We start from the raw sequence: 21,845 nt of genomic DNA on the forward strand, positions 1-21,845 counted from the left end.
AATGCAAAAGGCAAAAAATAGCAACAGTTCGTTAAAATGCTTTCATTTACTGTTAACATACACTTTTTAAATAAGTATCTGGGGGATCTACATTATCACAAAATTGTACAAAAATTTTTTACAAGCATATACATAAGGTATCAGAACAAACTTTAACTCACAAGATTATAGCTATACATACATATTCTCATGTTCTGAAAAATAACATTCTCAGAAATAACTCCACAGAAAATAGTTATTATTGAAGATAATTTTTTAAATGTAAAAACTAGATTTAAATAGTATATTTTAAATGACTATATAATTACAGAGATCAGATGGGTAAACTGCAAAATAGGACTTAACTTTTGGGATACTGAATGAAAATATAGAGTTTTGTGTGTGGTTTTAAAATTGTTAAGGCAAGAAGTGTCAAATTCTTTAGAATTAAATAACAGATCACTGATTTTTAAAAGACAATGTAGCTTTTTAAAAAGTAAAGCTAAAAGTTGGTTAGAAAAAAAGAGTTAATGCAAAAAGGATAGTAAAGTTCAAAATATTCTAAGGACCAAATTAAACTATAAAAAAAAAACGTTGTTTGACATGCTTATTAGTCATACATCCAAGGGATAATAAAACTACATATTTGTAAAAGTCCATGTTTCAGATGCTAAAACCTGCAGCCTTGTGGCCATCTCTTTGCTGTTGGAAGAAAGAATTAACTAGTTATTAAACCATCTTTTAAGTTGCACTTTGCTGTGCTTATAAGACTTGAAACATCAGAAGAAGCAAGATGGCACACAGGGCATGCATTAAGCCACCGTGTGGTTAGCCTCGGGTGAAATGGCAATTCCACTTCATTCTGAAAAGTTTTACTCCACCAAATCTAAGGTACTTGTTCATTCGAGTGTCGACTTACTTGAGATGCTTTATTTCTACAGAAGGAATCTGTTTCAAATCGTATTTACAGAAACTCGAACAGACTTTTAGCGCCAGTGCTCATGAAGGGAGCATATCTGTTCTCATACTTTCACTGTGGAGAAGGTGAACGGGAGACAGGGGCTCCAGTGATTTAGTTCAGCCATTTTTGAGGAAATAATGTGCTGAAATCAGATTTTTTTCTATTTAAGGAGATGCATTAAGAGTTTCATCTTTCAGTTGCTGTGGTTTATGGGCAGGCAGAAGTTCACTATAACTTGGTCCAAAATGAACCACCATCAAAAAAGTTCACAGAAAAGGGAAGGGAGCAGAGGTGGCTGTGAGTGGCACCAGGGTGTCCGGGCATGGGTTTGCCTACAGAGAGGCGGCCAGTGGTGCCAGGGGAGAGCTCAGCTTACAAATTGGGGAGCTCAGTCAGGTACTACCCACAGGAACAACCCTCTGGGTTAAAAAATCAATCCACACGGCCTGTCACGGCTGTTCACCTGGCCTCAGTCGATGGCTGGTGTGAGGACAGCGGTTGTGGGCTGACGACTGAACTCAGCAGGACCGCGTCGGGACACGGACAGCGGGGACTGATGCCGCCGCACGCCGACCGCGGGAAGGACAACGCGGGGGGAAGCAAGGTCCCCCTATGTGGTTCCGTGATTACGGCCGGAGTTTCTACCCGGCGTGTAATGAGACTGGAATTTCTCTTCAGCCAGAAGCAGGTAAACTTGACCCAAGGAGCATCTGAAGCTGCAGCTGCCTCAAATAGAGGGGAAGTGGGTTCAGGGGAATTTTTAGCTTTATCAGTTAGTCTTTTATAGTATACATGAACAGAAGCTTTAAATATTAGTGTTTCATCAAATTGGGCTTAATTTAGGAGAATCCATTGACACGAAAATGAAAGAAAATGATCTTAATGTTTCAAGCTTCTTAAAGGAACACCCCAGTCAGTCCTTCAGACGCAGCTGTTCAGAGCTCTAAAACGGACCAGGTTCAGTCACTGGTTGGGCTTCCGTGATGTAACTCGGCCTTTTCTGGTTTTCATATTTACAGGGTATTGCACATAGAAAACAGATAACTAGAAACCTGAAAGGCTCTATTACACTACAAAGATAATTAACACATGAAAATAAAAAGTCATAGGACCAATACAGCATCTTAAACTTCTTCATACTTAGAAAAATATATTTTTAAATAGCAGTCTGCATAATTTCCAGTCATCAGGAAACTACAAGTGAGCTAAACAGGAAGTTCCTGAATGGCAAGTACTGGTCTTTGGCAGCATTTAAAGTGAACAGGAGTGAAGATCTCAGAGTTCAGCCCCAGTCCACCAAGAAAGGGTTGTCACAGACAAGTTTCATAAGTGGACCGATATTCATTCCTTTTGGAAGTCAGCCTATGGGGTGGCATACGTTAAACAAGTTTTTCCATAGAAAAAAAAAGGCTATAAAAATTTTATTTCAAGAGTTACTAAATTGTGTAACTTTGTAAATGTGAATTTAATGCTTTAGTTTACATGGTAAATGTTTCTATTAGCCTGCATCTTACTCAGCATTCTCTCCCAGTTAAAATAGTACTACTGTCTAAAACCTTAAACTGTACATCACTGGAAATGATTGTTTATCATACTTTTCCATTAATGAGGCTATAATCATGTTTTACTGTTTGAGTTACAGGGATGAAACCTAGACGTGAGAATGGCAGCTCAAAAATGAAAAAGTAGTGATCGTAAACTGCTGACTTGGGATTTGCTCTTGAATTTAAAACTTTCAGGAGAAAAATGTCCTTTATAAGTGGGAACTTATTAACGCTTAGGAAGCATTCTCCAGTAGACCTCGTGTATATTTTCTTAGGGAAAATAATGTTTGCCTTTTAAAAACTGTGATCCTTTAGGGTGATGGTATATTTCCTTATGTAAACACAAAGATAACATACTAAACAGTTGAATCTTGGAAAATAAAAATTAAAAAAAAGTTTTGCTAAAAAAAAAGAGGATGAAAATTATCCAAGTTGGGTTTTTGAGGTTTTGGTTCATTTTTTTGAGGAGCTCTGTCTCCCAAACCTCCCCAGCAGGCCTGCCAGATCCGCACACGCCCCAGAGTGGGGTCTGGCTGTCACCATCAGCTCATTTAATCCTTTCGTGACATGGGATTACCTGGCAGTGTGTGGATTATGGACAGTTACCTCGTGCATATTACAAATATTTTGAACCGATCAATCTTCATTTTGATAAGTTTAGGCATTTTATCCCTGTTTCAATCTTAAGTTAGCACCACTTGACCGTGCAGGGCTTGGTTCTGATTATTTTTTCCGCTTGTGTAGTCCTGCTTTTCTCAAGGCTGTTAATTTACAGAATCTTCTCAGCATCCGTATCTTTCAGTGAGGCATATGTACACATTTCCAGACGAATAAACTGCAATCAGAAAAACAGCAGTGAGTTCATGATCTTTCTAGATTCTCAGAACAGTTTTTCAGTTAAGCTTTCAAATCAGCATAAAGTTTTTCCTTTTTAAGTCCTTTTAGTACACAGTATACAAACTCCAAAGAGCCACCTGGTTTTGCTACCTTAATGATATTGACTAGCTGAGTCCATACAAGACCCTGTCAGAAGAAGTGATTAAATCTCTTAACTAGTAAGTTGGCATATCTTGGGCTGAGAAAGTCACCAACCTGCAGTCATCACCGCCAGCACTAATAACATGTCGATCACCGCTGGTAAATCGAATGTTTGTCACGTGGGGTGAATGACCCAAGAACCTTTTGTGTTTTGCCTAAAAAACAACAAAGAACAAGGCTCAGCGTATGTGATAAACTCTGAAGTCAAAGGTTTCTGTCAGGAACCACTGTCTCCATCACAAAGACTGGAGAGAGTCAGCAGTTTGGACCACAGCTATTGATTAAATGCTTTTTCAGAGTGATGGGTCTGCGTTGAAAAGCATTTGCAGTGTGGTAACAGATGGATTAAAGGTCTGGTAAAAGGCTGAGTGCAGCTTTGTTAGGATAGTTTGAGAAGATGGCATGACTTTTGAGGGCAAGGGGAGATAATTTCTAACCACTTTTATTTCAGAGTAATGGATTTAGGAAGTTTGGAAAAAAGTTTAGAATCAAATCTCAAACTATTTTCAAATCGTGAGATGACAATATGTTTTAGCGCATAGTATGTGGGAAAATGGACTAATGATTGAAAGTACATTGGGGGTAAAGCTACATAAACTACTAAACCCAAGATACACTTACAAATTTTTCAGGACATGGGAAGTCAAATAACTTAACCATGCCAAAGTCATCTCCCGTTACCAGGCTGATTCCTGAATGAGACACACAGGCACAGTTGACATCCGCTTTCTCAGCGTGTCTGGACCAGATTCCCATAACTTCATCTCCTAGAATACTACAGAGAAGGAATAAAAAAAAACCCACCATAGCAAACACAGGTTTACCATCCTGAAAAAGTTTTATGGTAATTAATCTTTAAGTACCTAATTATGTTATTTAGATATAAGAATAAATTATGAAAAGGCATTACCTGGAAGCCTGAGTTTCTCCTGGGATGTGAATCCCCCACACATATACCTTTTCTTTTTGAAAATTTACAGTTTTAAGGGTTTCTAGACTAAATCTTTGGAAAATTCAATTAATACTTTATAATAGCTGACAGAACTATTTAAAAAATTAAGTGTTTATGTTATAGGAATTTGATGGTATCTTTCATTTTCATTGATGATTACTCATGGTTAACTGTTCCACAGCCAGCAACTTTGAACCCACTCATAAGGTTTCATTTCTAACAGCTGCTATCAATAACATTCCTACAGAAAGAGAAATAATACTATTGCCTAACAATACTCAATACATGTTTTTGTTGGTTATTAAACCTACTTAAGGAAATGTCATGATATCTTTAAAGTCACAACTTTGATTTCCTTTAATTAAAAGAACTGATATAGAAATATATTTGATCAAGAGGGGTCCCACCCTGAGCATATCATTTTCTTAGGAAGAATTCAAGATGGTAACAAAAACTTAAAACTCAATTACTTTCCCTCGGGAATGGCTCTAGCTGTTCAGAAATTTTCTAATTTTCCTGACTTTCAGTTCTTCCCCTCTGAATACAAGAAATATTTACCTAGTCCATGTAGCCCAAGTAATTCTGTCAATGGCAGCCTGATCCATAAGATGTTTTCCTGAAGGCACTTCATAGACATGCCGTTTATAGCAACCAGTGGAGACCTTTCATAATGTTAAAATGGAACAAGAATCCCATCATGTGAGAACTAAAAATCCAGAAACAGTTCATAGTATACTGGCAAAATGCTGTTTGATTTATACTTCTAAAATAATTAAGATTAAAAGATGAGAATAAAAGTCTGTGAGCAAAAAAAAAAAAGGACTCAGAACAGATTAGTAAGGAATCATACAGAAACCGTGAACAGTGGTAGTGAAGGAAAGGCAAGAGTTGGGCTGGGAACAGGAGTTTCAAAAGCACTAACATGCAGAAGCAGAACTGAAGTGCAGTGGACGCTGTACCTGGAGATGCCTGCTGTCTGCAGAGAAGTCCATCTGAATGACGAAGCTGGGAATGTCTTTGCAGTAGCTAATTCTGTTAAGGGTGGGGCCCAGTGTTAGGTCATAAAAATCCACTGAATTCTCACTGGAACCCACGGCTAGAAACCGGGAATCTGGACTAAATCTGAACATACAACAAGAGATGACATGCAAAGATGCATTAGACCACATGAAATACAGCAGTGTGCACATTCTGGGGACCTCCCTAGTAGCTCAGGGGCTGAGAATCCACCTCCCAGCGCAGGGGATGCAGCTCAGATCCCTGGTCCGGGAACTGGAATCCCACGTGCCTCGGGGCAGCTCAGCCCGGGCGCCACAGCTAAGGCCCCTTGAAGCCACATCAACTAAAACAACCTCAGACCAGTGACTCTTCCTGTTTAGTCCTTAGTAAGTATTCAAGATGAGTGTGTGTAATACGGCCTCAAACAGATTTACCTGATACGCAAAACAGATTTTGTAGACTGATACCATATTTGTTTTACATGAAACAGGTTTATATTTTACGTCAGTGTTAAGTGATTCCTCATTTCATCTTTAAAAATATCTCAGCTTTTAAAAACCACTAACAATTTACATATACTACTTGGTTACATAATTCAGTAAGATAGGGTTTTTATCTGCGAAGGTTGTATCTTAACAGCAAGGGACACAGACCAGCTTAACTCATGTCAGGCTGTTAGATGAAGGGATACGACTTGGAGCTTGGAAGACGTTATTTTTAAGTAAAATACTATCTGCCACATAAATACACTAAGTACTATTTGCCTAGTGATCACGTGAAGCCATGCAGTTCGGTGTTTTGAAAAGGCTCCACGGTCTTGCTGACATACCTTCCGAATACTGGAGGGCGTAGGGAAGCCATAGTTACTGTTTTATACACTGACATCCTGAGGAAGGTGTCAAATGTAAAAACGGTCTTACTGGTAAAAGAGAGCAAGTTTTGACAGATCCGATTCAGTAATCTCTGCTGATCACACAAGTGCTCAGTAAATAGTGTGCACGTGTGCTAAGGCTGCTTCAGTCGTGTCTGACTCTGCGACCCCATGGGCTATAGCCCCCCAGCTCCTCTGTCCACGGGGGTCTCCAGGCAAGAAGACCAGAGCGGGTGGCTATGCCCTCCTCCAGGGGGGTCTTCCGACCCAGGGATGGAACGCAGGTTGTCTACATTTCGGGGGCTGGCAGGTGGGTTCCTTGCCACTAGTACCCCCTGGGAAGTCCCGGGTTCAGTAAATGGTAACCACTGTTAACAAAAACTCAAGCACTGAAAAAGGCTCCAGAAGAATTTTATTTCAGATTCTGGAGCACAGATGTTCACTGACAATGGATTAAAGGAATGAACTGTATATTCAGTAGAGATTAAGAGAAGGTGTTTAAGGTTGAAAGTTTTAATTTTCTAGGCTTTGTAAGAGATGTTAGGGGTTTTAATTTTCCAGGTTTTTTTTACTGTGCCATCTGCTTGTGGTACCCTAGTTCCCCGACCAGGGACTGAACCCAGGGAATTCCCTAACTTCCCAGGCTTTCAAAGGGCAGGTGAAAGATAACTTGGTGAGATGAGCTTGCTGGACACGTGTTCATCAAGCATCCCCGAGGACTTGCTGTCACAAGGTGCTGTGCCTGGTGCCCAGCAAACTCATGACTCAGCAAGGAGGAGCAGGCACGCACACGAGCAGCCACGTCTCAGCGCGCAGTTTATGGTGGGGTGAGATGCTACAGGCACCAAGGACCTTTTCTCCAAATTCAAGCGGGATCACTTAGAGAATACCCTAGGTGTCCCGTTCCGCTGGTTGACTGACCTGATGTCATGGATCGCACACCGTCTGTCTCTCTTCTTTCCCCATATCTTCAGGGAGCTCACAAGTAAAATGATAAATTCTCCGTTTTTCATCCCAATGGCCACCATGTCCCCTTCCGGGCTGTAGCAGACGGTACGAGCAGCGTGTCCCAGATTCACTTTGTTCAGCATCTTCTGCATCAGAACCAGGGGGGTCAGAGAGAACAACATTAAGTAGAGAACTTACAAAGCCAAGTCCCCCAAATTCTCCACACAGCTGTGAACTTGCTAAGTGCAATTTAGGACTCTGCTGCTTAGAAACCGTAACACCGTTTAAAAGCTGCACGCACTCTGTCAGCAATGTCCCAGAGCCTCACTGTCCCGTCTTCCGCAGCGGACAGGAAGAAGTCCCTGGAGGGGTGGGTCGCGAGTCCCCACACAGGGCCGTCCACGTGCCCGCTCACCAGGACGTTACACGCAGCGTTCTTCTCTCCAACTTCAATGATTTCAGCGTTCCTTGTCCCTACCAGTATCTTGCCCTGAAACACAAGTGGGGCCAAAACAGTTACTGGACCACCACAGTTGCTGCTCTTCGCAACCTAAGGATGACCTGCTGACCTATGTGACGCTGCGACTCGCAGTAGGAAGTGCACACACCTTCCTCGGTCTGCAGTGGGGCTGCCTCTGATAAGCCCATCACAAGGTGAAAATGTCAGGAGTGCACTTCACACACCTAACCTACCGGACACGGCAGCCTGGCCTACCTGACACGCGCAGGACGCTTAGCTAAGCCTACCCACAGCAACGAGCTGGACGTCTCGTGGTGTTTATCGAGCACCGTGCTGAAAGTGAAGCACAGTGTGACTGCCTTGGTACAGATGGTCGCTGTAGGTGCACCGACTGCTGATCCCCGTGAGCGCGTGGCTGCCCGGGAGCCAGGGCGAGCTGTGCTGCTCCGCGTCACGGGAGGGCCGGACCAGAGCTCACTGGCTGGGGACGAGCAAACTAAACATTCGAAGTATGCTTTCCACCGGATGTGTATCACTCTTGCACTATCTTAAAATCGAAAGACCTTAACTTGCAGACACTCAGTATGTCTGGTCTTGTTCCCAATTACTCACATAAAGCTCCTAAAAGTGGAAGTCTGACTCTGCGACCCCGTGGACTGTAGCCCGCCTGGCTCCTCTGCCCATGGGATTCTCCAGGCAAGGACACTGGAGTGGGTTGCCATGCCCTCTTCCAGGAGACCTTCCTGACCCAGGGATCAAACCCAGGTCTCCTGCATTGCAGGTGGATTATCAGCTGAGCCACCGGGGAAGCTTCTAAAACCCCTGGAGTTCCCTGAGTGGTGAACAAGATGGGTACCTTTTATGTTAGTAAGGTGACATCTGGACCTCACGTAAGGGGGGTGGTTGCCGGCGGACCCAACCATGTGCTTAGGAGGTAGCCTGGCAGTTTCACTGTCTCTTTCCCACACCTCGGGGATGGGAGAGGGGCTAGACGACCAATAGTGAACGAGTTAATCAGCCAAGACTGCACAAGAAGCCTCCCCAAAGGCCAGGGTTTAGAGAGCTCAGGCTGCTGAGCAAGGGGAGAGGCAGGCTGGGTGGCCTGAAGCTCCGCCCTGCCCCACGTACGCCACCCTGGGCAGCTCTGCGTCTGGCTGTCCCCGAGCTACATCCTTCACAGTGAATTGCTGATCCAGTAAGGAACACGTTTCTGAGTCAGTGAGCTGCTCAAGCGAGTTAACAGCCTGAGGAGGCGCCGTACAACTCTCTCACTTAGAGCCCGTGGGTCAGGGCACAGGTGACGGACTGGTGTCTTAAGTCCAAGAAGAGCTGTGGAACCTCCGAACGACAGCTGACCAGAGGTCCAGGCAGCAACAACCTGGCATCTGACGGGGTGTGGGGCGGGCCAGTCTGGCAGGACTGAGCCTCCAGCCTCCTGTGGAGCCTGACGCTTTCTCTGGGAGATACTTTGAGGATACGGCTGAATTTATGGACACGCTGGAGAATTCCTTGGCGCTGTGTGGGAAGCAGTCCTGAACTCAGCGTCCACACACTGGATCTGCGTCCAAACCAAAACCACCTACTCTCAGAGAACTTGTTGCCTGGACTAATCTAAGCAAGCCAGGCATTAGTTCACGCAAAGCTTTCTATGGCCAGAGGCGCACCCAGAAGCACTCAGCCAGGCGCTAGGCCAAGCTGACCATCGTGCGCCTCGCTTCTCCAGCATCCAAGTCTTGACGCTGACTGTGATATCTCAGTCTGAAAACCTCCAAAGAGGAGCAAGTGCATTGGGATATGGGAAGAGAGCATTGGATTCTAGTTAAAAGTGACTGTAAATAAGAGTAAGCATGCCTCCTATTCACTAGACAGAGGACAATGCACGTGCGCGCTTTGTAAACACTTATTGTGAGTGCATGCATGTTAATGGTTCTTAGAGCGATGTGTGCTTTTTCATCAAATGGAGACAGCTGCCTTAATCAAAACGAGTCAACTGGCAAAGAAATTCAACTGTCTACTGGAGTGGATTCAAGAAAACGAGGAGCTATATAGATACAGAGCTCAGGGAGCAGCTTCTTGTCTTTCTGCAAAGAAAGTAGCAGAGAAGAGGCAGGGATACTGGACTGTGCATCTTTTCAGCGCTGTCCATCGCGCTGCAGGTGGGAGAGGCGCCGAGTGCCCGGCTCCCCGCCGGCGCGCACCTTGCCTCTGCACACGGAGCGCACGCAGTCGCTGGCCTGGCCCGTCTCCAGCCGGAAGGCGCGGCACCGCCTCAGCTCCTGGTCCCACAGCTTGACGGCTCCTCCCTCCTTTGACCTGAGAAAAGAACCGCCCAGAGCAGAAGACGCACTTACTGTTGGCGCTTACAGATACTTTTTATTATAAACGAAGACTAACCTACAAGCAGAACGCTAAAAGATGCTCCAGTCTTTGCATTAAAGTTTCTATGGCAATTTAAACACACACTGGGTCTCAAGCATTCAGTTCAAGCAAATTCTATGGAAATAAATGTTTCAGATGTAAGCATCAGTCTACTTAGTCTGTCCTCGCCATATATACCTTTTACTCTCATAATACTTTTTAGTAAGGAAATGTGCGAAATGATTCTTTTTTTTTCTGGCCATGCCATGTGGCTTGCGGGATCTTAGTTCCCCCACTAGGGATTGAACCCAGGCCACAGAAGTGAAAGCATCAAGTCCTAACCACTGGATCTCCAGGGAAGTCCCCAAAATGACTCAATGGTACAAAGAAAATGGAAATGGAAGGTTAGATAATAGCATTAGCAATGGTATGCTACAGAATATATTTTCATGGCCCAAAGGGCACATTTCTTTCCACCTATTATTAAGTATGCCACAGTTTAATTGGTTACTAGTGAGTAGGAGCGTGCAAGGCCAGCTGAGGTTTGGAAACACGCATGTCGCAGCAACACGTGTAAAAGGTCAGATGTAGCCTGTTTACGGTCTTGCTTTTGGAAGAGGTGGAGAATGTATTCCTTTCTCTTCTGCTAGACGAACTGTCTTAGGACAGAACCACACTCCCGCAGCGCTGCTACACAGTCTTCCTTTACGTGAAAGGCCGACGCTGCTGCGTGTGTGGGTTCTTTCAATGCTGTATAGGAATGCACTTATTTCCTTGTCTCATATACATTCCACTTTAACAAGGCTATGAAGGTATTAGTAGAAAATCAATGGTAAGTATCTCGTTTCCACTGGGAGATTTAAGTTACTCAGAAAAAGGCCTGTCTTCAGACTTACATTTTGAGGTCTCGTCTTAACTTTATCTAACAAGTCTGCCTCGAGCACAAGCAAACCAGGCTAAGTCTATTTCTGGCACCCCTCATCCTTCTCTAGTCCGGCGGTGTGCGCCTCAGCCCTTAGTATCCAGTCTGAACAGAACAGAAAGCAGTCAGGATGCATCCCAAACCCAATGACAAGGATTCCCCGCAAAGGTCACCAGCAGAATGCTACTCAGCAAATATTTACACAGGCAGAGAGACATGAAAATCAATTCCTAACCTGCAGGATAGCTACCCATGAATATTCCAAAAAATGATCACCCCAGTTGCTGGAGCCTAGATTTACCTACAATGTCAAAAAAACTGGGAGCGATTTAAGGCCAGAAATAAGAATCATCACAAAGGCACTGTTATAAAAGGCAATAAAGGAGAAGCACCTGAGGAGGAAGGTCAGAGAGGCTAATCCCCGTGACCCTGACGTAACTGCGAACCACAGCGTCATGACGCAGGGGTGTTCAGTGAGGCTGCGAAAAGAAAGGGGACTCACGGTCTCTCCTTGCCCCCGGTGACAATCAGCCCGTCTCGAAGGGTGGTGTACATGGCAAACACAGGCCCGTTGTGAGCTCTGGCCACGATTCTACACAATATGTGGTCTTTCCACACACACACATCTCCACTGATGGTACCTGTAAACGTCAAGTTATTCTGAAAAGGAGTGGGGAAGGGGAGATAAACTCATCAAAGGTTCAGGCAGAGTCAAACAGCAATTCTCTACGTAAGCATGAGCTGCGGTCACCCTTTTGATATGAGGAGCACGGATGGCAGGAGAAACAGTGGGGTCAAGGGTCAGAGACCCTGAACTCAAGGCTGTTAGGGCCGCCTTCTTTTCCACGCCTGCTGCCTATTAGCTGGAGTAACCTTGGTCGAGACTTCGAACCCCCACCAGTGTCAACTTTTCACGTGTGAACTGAGAGCATTCACACTCTCTGAGTTCCCTTTGAATTAACAATGCTGTGATCTTGGTTTATTTCACCCCTTTGAATCGCTTCCCTCTAGTTCCCCAAGGAGTTAACTTCAAAGTCACTAGTAACCCAGAGTGGAAAAAAGAACAGGAAGTGAAAATAACTTTCATAATAGTTTTGATAGCTTTGATAAAATATTTTGTCATGGAAGGTGAAGCTTATCTGTAGCAAAATAGTAGTTTTGCAGTTGTATATGAAAATTAACATTTCCCATGATTTCTTAAAATACAAAAGTCAATGCATTTCTGCATGAATCCAAAAATAAGATAAATCTGTTAAGGTACCAAAAGTTTAAGAATGCTTTAGATGATTTCAAAAATTTCAATCTTGATATAGTTCATTTATGCAAAAACAAGAGAAATCAAATCCTGCATTATTGCTATTTTGTCTCAATTTAACTTCCCTTTTAGAGCAGCTTGTGTAAGATCCTGCACCGAAAACAATATGGAAAGAACCAATCAGAAAGTAAGATTTGAATTATACCAAAAACAGACTTTCTTTAATCTTTCTGAGAATACTAGTTTGTATGTTTAATTCCCCTGCAACAATTTAATATTATTTCAAATTCCTCATATTTATGCTTAATCTCTGTAACTCACATTTGGAAAACAATGATGATACTTGTCATACAAGAGCATCTTAATTTATGCCTCATCTGCGACTGGGATGTAAACACTAGCATGTTACCTGCCCTGCTCTTCACCTAGCCCCTAGCATGGCGGTGGCTTAGTGGTTAGGTGGTTTCCAACTCCTGTGATCCTGTGAACTGTAGCCCGCCAGGCTTCTCTGTCCAAAGGGTTTTCCAGGCAAGAACACTGGAGTGGGTTGCCATTTCCTTTTCCAGGGGATCTTCCTGACCCAGGGATCAAAACCTGGGTCTCCTGCATTGTAGGTGGATTCTATACCGACTGGGCCATGAGGGAAGATTAGAGGATATTCAAAAAGGCTTAAACTGAGTCAGTTCAGTTCAGTCACTCAGTCGTGTCTGACTCTTTACGACCCCATGGACTGCAGCACACCAGGCCTCCCTGTCCATCACCAACTCCCAGAGCTTGCTCAAACTCATGTCCATCGAGCCAATGATGCCATCCAACCATCTCATCCTCTGTCATCCCCTTCTCCTCCTGCCTTCAGTCTTTCCCAACATCAGGGTCTTTTCCAAGGAGTCAGCTCTTTGCATCAGGTGGCCAAAGTACTAGAGTTTCAGCTTCAACGTCAGTCTTTCCAATGAATATTCTGGACTGATCTCCTTTAGAATGGACTGGTTGGATCTCCTTGCAGTCCAAGGGACTCTCAAGAGCCTTCTCCAACACCACAGTTCAAAAGCATCAATTCTTCAGCGCTCAGCTCTCTTTATAGTCCAACTGTCACATCCATACATGACTGCTGGAAAAACCATAGCCTTGACTAGATGGACCTTTGTTGGCAAAGAAATATCTCTGCTTTTCAATATCTAGGTTGGTCATAACTTTCCTTCCAAGAAGTAAGCATCTGTGAATTTCATGGCTTCAGTCACCATCTGCAATGATTTTGGAGCCCAATAAAGTCTGTCACTGTTTCCATTGTTTCCCCATCTATTTCCCATGAAGTGATGAGACCGCATGCCATGATCTTGGTTTTCTGAATGTTGAGTTTAAGCCAGCTTTTTCACTCTCCTCTTTCACTTTCCTCAAGAGGCTCTTTAGTTCTGCTTTGCTTTCTGCCCTAAGGCTGGTGTCATCTGCATATCTGAGGTTATTGATACTTCTTCCAGCAACCTTGATTTCAGCTTGTGCTTCCTCCAGTCCAGCATTTCACACAATGCACTCTGCATATTAAACGAGCAAGGTGACAATATACAGCCTTGAGGTACTCCTTTCCCAATTTGGAACCAATCCGTTGTTCCACGTCTGGTTCTAACTGTTGCTTCTGGACCTGCATACAGATTTCTCAGGAGGCAGGCTGGGTGGTCTGGTATTCCCATCTCTTTAAGGATTTCCTACAGTTTGCTGTGATCCACACAAAGGTTATAGCATAGTCAATGAAGCAGAAGTAGATGTTTTTCTGGAATTCTCTTGCTTTTTCTGTGATCCAGCAGATGTTGGCAATTTGATCTCTGGTTCCTCTGAGATCTAAATTCAGCTTGAACATCTGGAAGTTCTTGATTCACATACTGTTGAAGCCTAGCTTGGAGAATTTTGAGCATTACTTTGCTAGCCTGTGAGATGAGTGCAATTGTGTGGTAGTTTGAGCATTCTTTGGCATTGCCTTTCTTTGGGATTGGAATGAAAACGACCTTTTCCAGTCCTGTGGCCACTGCTGAGTTTTCCAAATTTGCTGGCATATTGAGTGCAGCACTTTCACAGCATCATCTTCCAGGATTTGAAAGAGCTCAACTGGAATTCCATCACCTCCACTAGCTTTGTTCGTAGTGATGCTTCCTAAGGCCCACTTGACTTCACATTCCAGGATGTCTGGCTCTAGGTGAGTGATCACACCATGGTGGTTACCTGGTTCATGAAGATTTTTTTTGTACGGTTCTTCTGTGTATTCTTTCCACCTCTTCTTAGTATCTTCTGCTTCTGTTAGGTCCATACCATTTCTGTCCTTTATTGAGCCCATCTTTGCATGAAATGTTCCCTTGGTATCTCTAACTTTCTTGAACAGATCAGTAGTCTTCCCCATTCTGTTGTTTTCCTCTGTTTCTTTGCACTGTTCACTGAGGAAGGCTTTCTTGTCTCTCCTTGCTATTCTTCGGAACTCTGCATCCAGATGGGTATGTCTTTCCTTTTCTCTTTTGTCTTTTCTCTTCTTTTCTCAGCTATCTGTAAGGCTTCTTCAGACAACTCTTTTGCCTTTTTGCGTTTCTTCATCTCAGGGACAGTTTTCATCATCGCCTCCTGTACAGTATCACGAATCTCCATCCACAGTTCTTCAGGCACTCTGTCAGCTCTCACGCCTTTACTCTGTTTGTCACTTCCACTGTCATACTTGAATGGTCTCGTGGTTTTCCCTAGTGTCTTCAATTTAAGTTTGAATTTGGCAATAAGGAACTCATGGTCTGAGCCACAGTCAGCTCCTGGTCTTTTTTTTTTTTTTTTTTGCTGACTGTATACCGCTTCTCCATCTTTGGCTGCAAAGGATATAATCAAACTGATTTCAGTATATGGTGTGATGATGTCTACATATAGAGTCGTCTCTTGTGTTGTTGGAAGAGGGTGTTTGCTATGACCAGTGCGTTCTCTTGGTAAAACTCTGTTAGCCTTTGTCCTGCTTCATTCTGTATTCCAAGGCCAAACTTGCGTGTTACTCCAGGTTATCTCTTGACTTCCTACTTCTACATTCCGGTACCCTATGATGAAAAGGACATCTTTCTTGGGTGTTAGTTCTAAAAGGTCTTGTGGGTCTTCATAGAACCGTTCAACTTCAGATTGTTCAGTGTTAATAGTTAGGGCATAGAGTTGGATCACTGTGATACTGAATGGTTTGCCTTGGAACCGAACAGAGACCATTCTGTCGTTTTGAGACTGCACCCGAGTGCCGCACTTCAGACTCTTCTGTTGACCACGAGGGCGCCTCCGTTTCTTCTCAGGGGCTCCTGCCCACAGCGGCAGATGCGATGAACACCGCCCATTTTGTAACAAAACATTTGCACTGATTTGCACTGTTGCTTCAAACATAAAAAAGTCAATTAGGACTAAAATGCTTATCTTCAAGTTTATTTTCCACTGGGAATAGGCAATTGATTAAATAAGGAATTTTATATGTGAAGAAAGTTAATGTGTATGATATAATAATGTCAAGCATTTGAGCGTGTACATTTTTCATCCGGAAAGAAAATTACTGGTCTTGTATTAAGAAACTCCATGATATTTAGCTGAAGTTTGACATGGTATAATGAGCATTTTCAGTGGTGTTTTTCCTCAAAAATGTAAGTTTTAAAATTCCAGAATTATACTTTTCTTCCTTCAAGTATTACACACCCAACATAAATACTTAAAGAAAACCAACTTAGGTTTTTGATGCACCAAAGGACTGAAAAACCCTGGCCAGGACAAGATATTACAGGAAAGAGAAGTGTCTTGTAAACCAGAAGTCCAAGCGGCATGGGGCTGGGGGAGAGACGGCCTTGGAGCACCCTTCCTAGGAAGCCAGGGCAGGGCTGTGCTCGCGTTCTTCCCCTGATGAGACGCGGGCCCCGAGCACTTCCAACCTCAGGATAAGCAGGGAGTTAAGACAACAGGAAGCACAGGAAATCCTAAACCAAGCACCCTCTTAAACACTGGAAAGTCATACGTCACAATCTGTCTTTTATTCTGACAAATTATTAGGGCCTCGGAGACGGAGGGTGACAGAAGGTTAAGGACAGCTTTTGCAAATGGCCACAGCCCACAGACTCAAGTCTCCATGGTAACCTTTCTCCCTCATTCACTTTCTTTCCCACTCCCTGACTTCTCAGAGTGTCAGAACTGGAAAGATGCAATACAGGCAGGACCGGGACACAGGCTAGAATTAGTGGACTACAGTGCCACACACACCGCACCCACGCGGCTCATCTATCTAAGGCGAGAAAAGCCCGAGCAGTCCAGTCTGGGTAATTCACAGCTACACGACCACAGGCAATTGAAGAGACATACTGCACCAAACGCAACAGCAAGCATGGTCTGCATCCGCGCGTCCTCCAGAGTGCTCAGGAGCCCCTTCTTGCTAAGAAGAGCTCTTCCTGCCAGGGTCCAGAACTTGACGTGCTTTACTCCCACAGAGACAAACTGGGAGTCTGAATCTGGCCGGAATTCAGCCACAAAAATACGCTGGTTGTGACCAGCTCTGCTGGCAATTTTGGCACCTAAGAAAAAAGACACAACAGAATTTTCCAGGTGAGTATAAGAACTAAGCTGATTTTTTAAATAGGATTAAGCAGTTATTGAAAACATATAGCTCAAAAAACAAATGCTTATGGAAAGAAAGCACAGGGAATTGCCTAGCAGTCCAGTAGTTAGGACTCGGCACGTTCACTGCCAAAGGGCCAGGTTCAGTCTTTGGTGGGGGAGCTAAGATTCCACAAGCCTCATGGTGCAGCATCCACCCCCCGCCCCCTACACACACACACACACATACACACACGGCCTGTCCCTTGCACTGCTACCTAGCAATCATGTGACAGATGATTACTAGTGCCCAGGGTCCTTTTTACACATTTTGCAAGTGACGTATGACTCGAGGAGAGCTTCAGTATAATTTAAGGGGCATTTCAGACTGTGGGAACCATCATCTCTCTTCTTTTCTGTGCAGCTCTATGAATTTCACTTTTTATTTTTCCACAGTTCAGGTCTTTATTCTCTCTGCGCCCATCAGGTCATGAATTCATAGGGAACGGGCTCCCACAGTTCAGGCTCCTTTCCACTCGTTCTCAGGAAGGGTGCTTCTCTGGGTGGACCAGCTGGAGCTTCGGCTGAACCCAAGTCCCTTTCTCTCCAGCGTCCTTCTTTTTCTGATCATTTTCCTTCAGGCATTTCAGGAAGCTATCCTGGCTCTCAGTGTGTTTAAAATGCTCAGTGCACACATTAATTCCCTTGGCAAGAATCTTGCCCCTGTTTCTTTACAATAAAGTCAGACAGCATGCTGGGTTACACTGCAGCCTCTCCCATTCTGCCATGGTGTCATTTGTGGGGCATTCCATTTTGAACAGTATCTGTTCCCTTGATATCTACACTGTCACCTTTATCCTGGACTTGCAAGCATGCGGCCAAAGGACCGGCACAGGGCCCCGCTTTCTGAGAGCCAGAGAACAAGCAGCAGGGGCCTCTCCTCTCGCCCTTCGTGCTGGTCATGCTGGCGGATTACTGGAAGATGGCAGTTCTGGCCGAAAGGTGAATTTCACTTTTTATAACAAAGTTTTGTCTGAAGTGTATTCAAGCAGTATTACCTTATTGCTCTTCCATTATCACTTACAACATAATTCATTTCCATTCTTCAGTAAGATCCTTTCAGTTCAGTTTAGTCGCTCCGTCGTGTCCGACTCTTTGCGACCGCATGAATCGCAGCACGCCAGGCCTCCATGTCCATCAGAAACTCCTGGAGTTCACTCAGACTCACGTCCATCGAGTCAGTGATGCCATCCAGCCATCTCATCTTCTGTCGTCCCCTTCTCCTGCCCCCAAACCCTCCCAGGATCAGAGTCTTTTCCAATGATCCTTTATAACCAACCAAATAATAATTACAAGACCCTTTCATGCACAATTTCTTACTGAAAGGAGAGAGCAGTGAATCATTTTTAATATTAGTAACTCAGTAATTTATGCTTTATTTCCAATTTCACTGGGTTTTTAAAGTGGAACCCACCTACAACAGCTTTGTATGTGTACTGAGTAGGGCTGTAATGAAAAATGGTTTCAATCAACAAGTTAATACAAATATGAAATAGAAAATTCGTTTCACCCTATACTTATTTATTAATTTAAATTACAAAGAGAAAAATCCTACCTTCTTGCCATCTCCAAATGGTAACTGTATGCTCTGGGTCTAGCCCCACAGAGAGCAGGAGTTTCCCAGTAGCACTGAAACTGACTGAGCACACCCCCTTTGAATGGTAGCATCTCAGAATGGACAAAGTCTGCTTGTTCACGGCATCCCAGACGTGAATAGACGGAGCTGTGGCTAAACAAAGACAGCACCCAACAGCTGTAATACACCTGTTACAGATGTTTCCATTGCTAAGGCTGATGCGTACTTATGTCTGAAACATGGAAAAAATACATACCAAAGGACTGTATACTTAATAAAAAATAACTCAAAACTAAGACTAAATTTTAAAAAAAGCAAAGAGAAAGGAGAAACGGAAAAAAAATACAGACTACTTCCTCAGGCTATAGTCCAACGGCACTTTTGAGAAAATAGATTTTAGACAAACAACTTAGGCAATCACAACCCTAAACAACTTTTCCAAAAAAATGCGTGTTCTAGATACGTGCCGAGTCTTCATATAATTATGTATATTATGGAGAAATGTGCAAACATTACACAATAATCAAATACCAAGATATACTTAGTACTTATCTTATATGAAGGAGAGACTGAAAGCGAACACAAATTGTGAAAGGCAACAGGTAGGAAATCACATGAGCAGGTCACAAAGCAAATTTTCAACCAAATAGACATACATCTGGTAAAAGCTAAGTGCATATCTCTCTATAAGACAGTATTTTTTTTTAAAAAAACAGGATTTTATGGGAGAAATACAACGGCTTATCCTTTTAAAAATTATACTTTTTTTTTTCTTTGTAGCCATTTTTACTGCTTAAAAAGATTTCCTAGTTCTCTGGAATTCCTAAGTTAAAAAACCATAGTTTTGAACTGTTCTTTTTTCATGAATTGCACCCTATAAAAAGAAACAGACTTATGTTCAGTCTCAGAACACAAGTACTTTTAGTAAAATAATACATGAAAGTGCATTTGCTTCAAATTATAAATCTGCTACAAATATTGCAAAAAGAGAGAAATATTACATACTGACAAGCTGTCTTAAAATCACTTGATGCAGAAAGAAATTTTAGTCTCTGAAGAAAACAGTCTGATAAATTTAGACTATATTTTACACCATCTACAATTTATAGTATACAATGATAAAGCTGACAGTTCTTCACACAAGGTTACAATATATTAACCCTGGGAGTTAAATTTGAAAATTGTTCAAAGATTTATGCAACTGCAAAAAAATAAAACCAATATGGAAATAGACATAAAATTTTACCACATAATAGAGCATTTATGTGTGAAAAATTGATCACAATAATTTAAGCACTGGACTAAAATTGGAACGTTCCTCATTCAGTAAAGGTGAAAGGATATGAGGAACTGGTCAACTTAATTCAGTAGGAAATTCTGGTGACTTACACAGACACACACACTGGAGATCATTCTATAATTTTTTGCCGGTGACAAATACTAAACAGGTCTTCTATGATACAGAAATGCTTTTATAACTATAAAAAGAAACTCGGCAATCCATATATGGTATTTGTCTAAATGTGATGATGTAGCTAATGGTTTTTAAGAAAGAACACTCAATATTCTCCAAATTTAATATTTCATAAATTACAAAGCAAGTAACTTTCAGTAAACTGAATTACTGAACTTTTCAAAGTTTTACTTAAAAAATCAAATGAGATGGTAAGAACTTATACCATGAATTTACATCTTAAAACATATAGGTAGGACTATGTTATGAGACTGTTACACATTTAGAGTGCTCTAAACTTACATCAGTAGCAATATTTAAGATTTAAATTACTGGACACTCTCAACGCCTACCTTGCTGCTAAGTTGCTTCAGTCGTGTCCGACTCTGCACGACCCCATAGATTCTCCAGGCAAGCACACTGGAGTGCGGTGCCGTTTCCTTCTCCAGTGCGTGAAAGTGGAAAGTGACAGTCAAGTCGCTCAGTCGTGTCCGACTCTCAGTGACCCCCTGGACTGCAGCCCACCAGGCTCCTCCGTCCATGGGATTTTCCAGGCAGGAGTACTGAAGTGGGGTGCCATTGCCTTCTCCACAAGGCCTGCCTTCAGTTCAGTTCAGTTGCTCAGTTGTGTCCGACTCTTTGCAACCCCATGAATCACAGCACACCAGGCCTCCCTGTCCATCACCAACTCCCGGAGTTCACTCAGATTCACGTCCATTGAGTCAGTGATGCCATCCAGCCATCTCATCCCCGGTCGTCCCCTTCTCCTCCTGCCCCCAATCCCTCCTAGCATCAGAGTCTTTTCCAATGAGTCAACTCTTCGCATGAGGTGGCCCGAGTACTGGAGTTTCAGCTTCAGCATCATTCCTTCCAAAGAAATCCCAGGGTTGATCTCCTTCCGAATGGATTGGTTGGATCTCCTTGCAGTCCAAGGGACTCTCAAGAGTCTTCTCCAACACCACAGTACAAAAGCATCAATTCTTTGGCGCTCAGCCTTCTTCACAGTCCAACTCTCACATCCACACATGACCACAGGAAAAACCATAGCCTTGACTAGACGGACCTTAGTTGGCAAAGTAATGTCTCTGCTTTTGAATATGCTATCTAGGTTGGTCATAACTTTTCTTCCAAGGAGTAAGCGTCTTTTAATTTCATGGCTGCAATCACCATCTGCAGTCATTTTGGAGCCCCCCAAAATAAAGTCTGACACTGTTTCCACTGCTTCCCCATCTATTTCCCGTGAAGTGATGGGACCGGATGCCATTACACAAGGGTGAATCATGTTGTCTGGCTTCCTCCTGTAACCTGAAAGTGGTCATGTCTGACGCTGAGTAGCTGAGATACTCCTCCTGCTGCTGCCCTTCTTGAGGTCGCCAGAGAGGCACGTCTCACGGACTTGGCGTGTGCCCAGGGACATCCCGTCCTTTCTGATTCTTGCTTCTGGGCAGTCCTGTGTTCCTATGAACTCAGGCTCAGAGAAGTGAAGTGCCTTGCCCGGGGTCGCACGCCGCAGTGCAGAGCCAGCCTCTAGAGGCGCGTGCTGTCAGCACCTAGCTGCCACACTGACTTTCTCCGGAAAATCAACCCTACCAACGATCCGTAACCATGCTTCACTCTCCATCTCCAGGACACATAGGGCCCCTCTCTCTCTCAAATAACTTTATTAGTTTATTTACGGCTGTGCCGGGTCCTCGCGGCTGCACAGCGCCTCTCGAGCTGCGGAGTGCGGGCTTCTCGCTGCGGCGGGCCTCTCTTGCCCCACAGCATGGGCTCTAGGCTGAGCAGAGCTCCAGGCCCTTCAGCAGCGGAGGCACGTGGGCTCAGGAGTTGCGGCTCCCGGGCTCCAGGGCACAGGCTCAGGAGTCGTGGCGCCTGGCTTTACTTGCTCCGCAGCCTGTGG

General features: G+C 43.7%; 1 protein-coding gene across 3 annotated transcripts in view; it reads right to left on the reverse strand.

Moving 5' to 3' along the window:
- Window positions 1–27: 27 nt before the first annotated feature.
- The window catches only part of EML5 (EMAP like 5), a 155,316-nt gene continuing 133,498 nt past the window's right edge, over window positions 28–21,845 (reverse strand). For all 3 annotated transcript variants that reach the window (XM_069597237.1, XM_069597235.1, XM_069597236.1), the window contains 11 exons: window positions 18,472–18,645; window positions 16,626–16,834; window positions 11,535–11,692; window positions 9,951–10,065; window positions 7,594–7,782; window positions 7,266–7,438; window positions 5,434–5,596; window positions 5,033–5,136; window positions 4,144–4,297; window positions 3,577–3,677; window positions 28–3,319 (listed from right to left, as the gene is read on the reverse strand). In XM_069597237.1, the coding sequence (XP_069453338.1) occupies window positions 3,283–3,319; window positions 3,577–3,677; window positions 4,144–4,297; window positions 5,033–5,136; window positions 5,434–5,596; window positions 7,266–7,438; window positions 7,594–7,782; window positions 9,951–10,065; window positions 11,535–11,692; window positions 16,626–16,834; window positions 18,472–18,645 (1,577 nt within the window). In that variant the 3' untranslated portion in view covers window positions 28–3,282. The remainder of the gene's footprint in view (window positions 3,320–3,576; window positions 3,678–4,143; window positions 4,298–5,032; window positions 5,137–5,433; window positions 5,597–7,265; window positions 7,439–7,593; window positions 7,783–9,950; window positions 10,066–11,534; window positions 11,693–16,625; window positions 16,835–18,471; window positions 18,646–21,845) is intronic.

This window comes from Ovis canadensis, chromosome 7, assembly GCF_042477335.2.
Source record: "Ovis canadensis isolate MfBH-ARS-UI-01 breed Bighorn chromosome 7, ARS-UI_OviCan_v2, whole genome shotgun sequence".
NCBI lineage: Eukaryota > Metazoa > Chordata > Mammalia > Artiodactyla > Bovidae > Ovis > Ovis canadensis.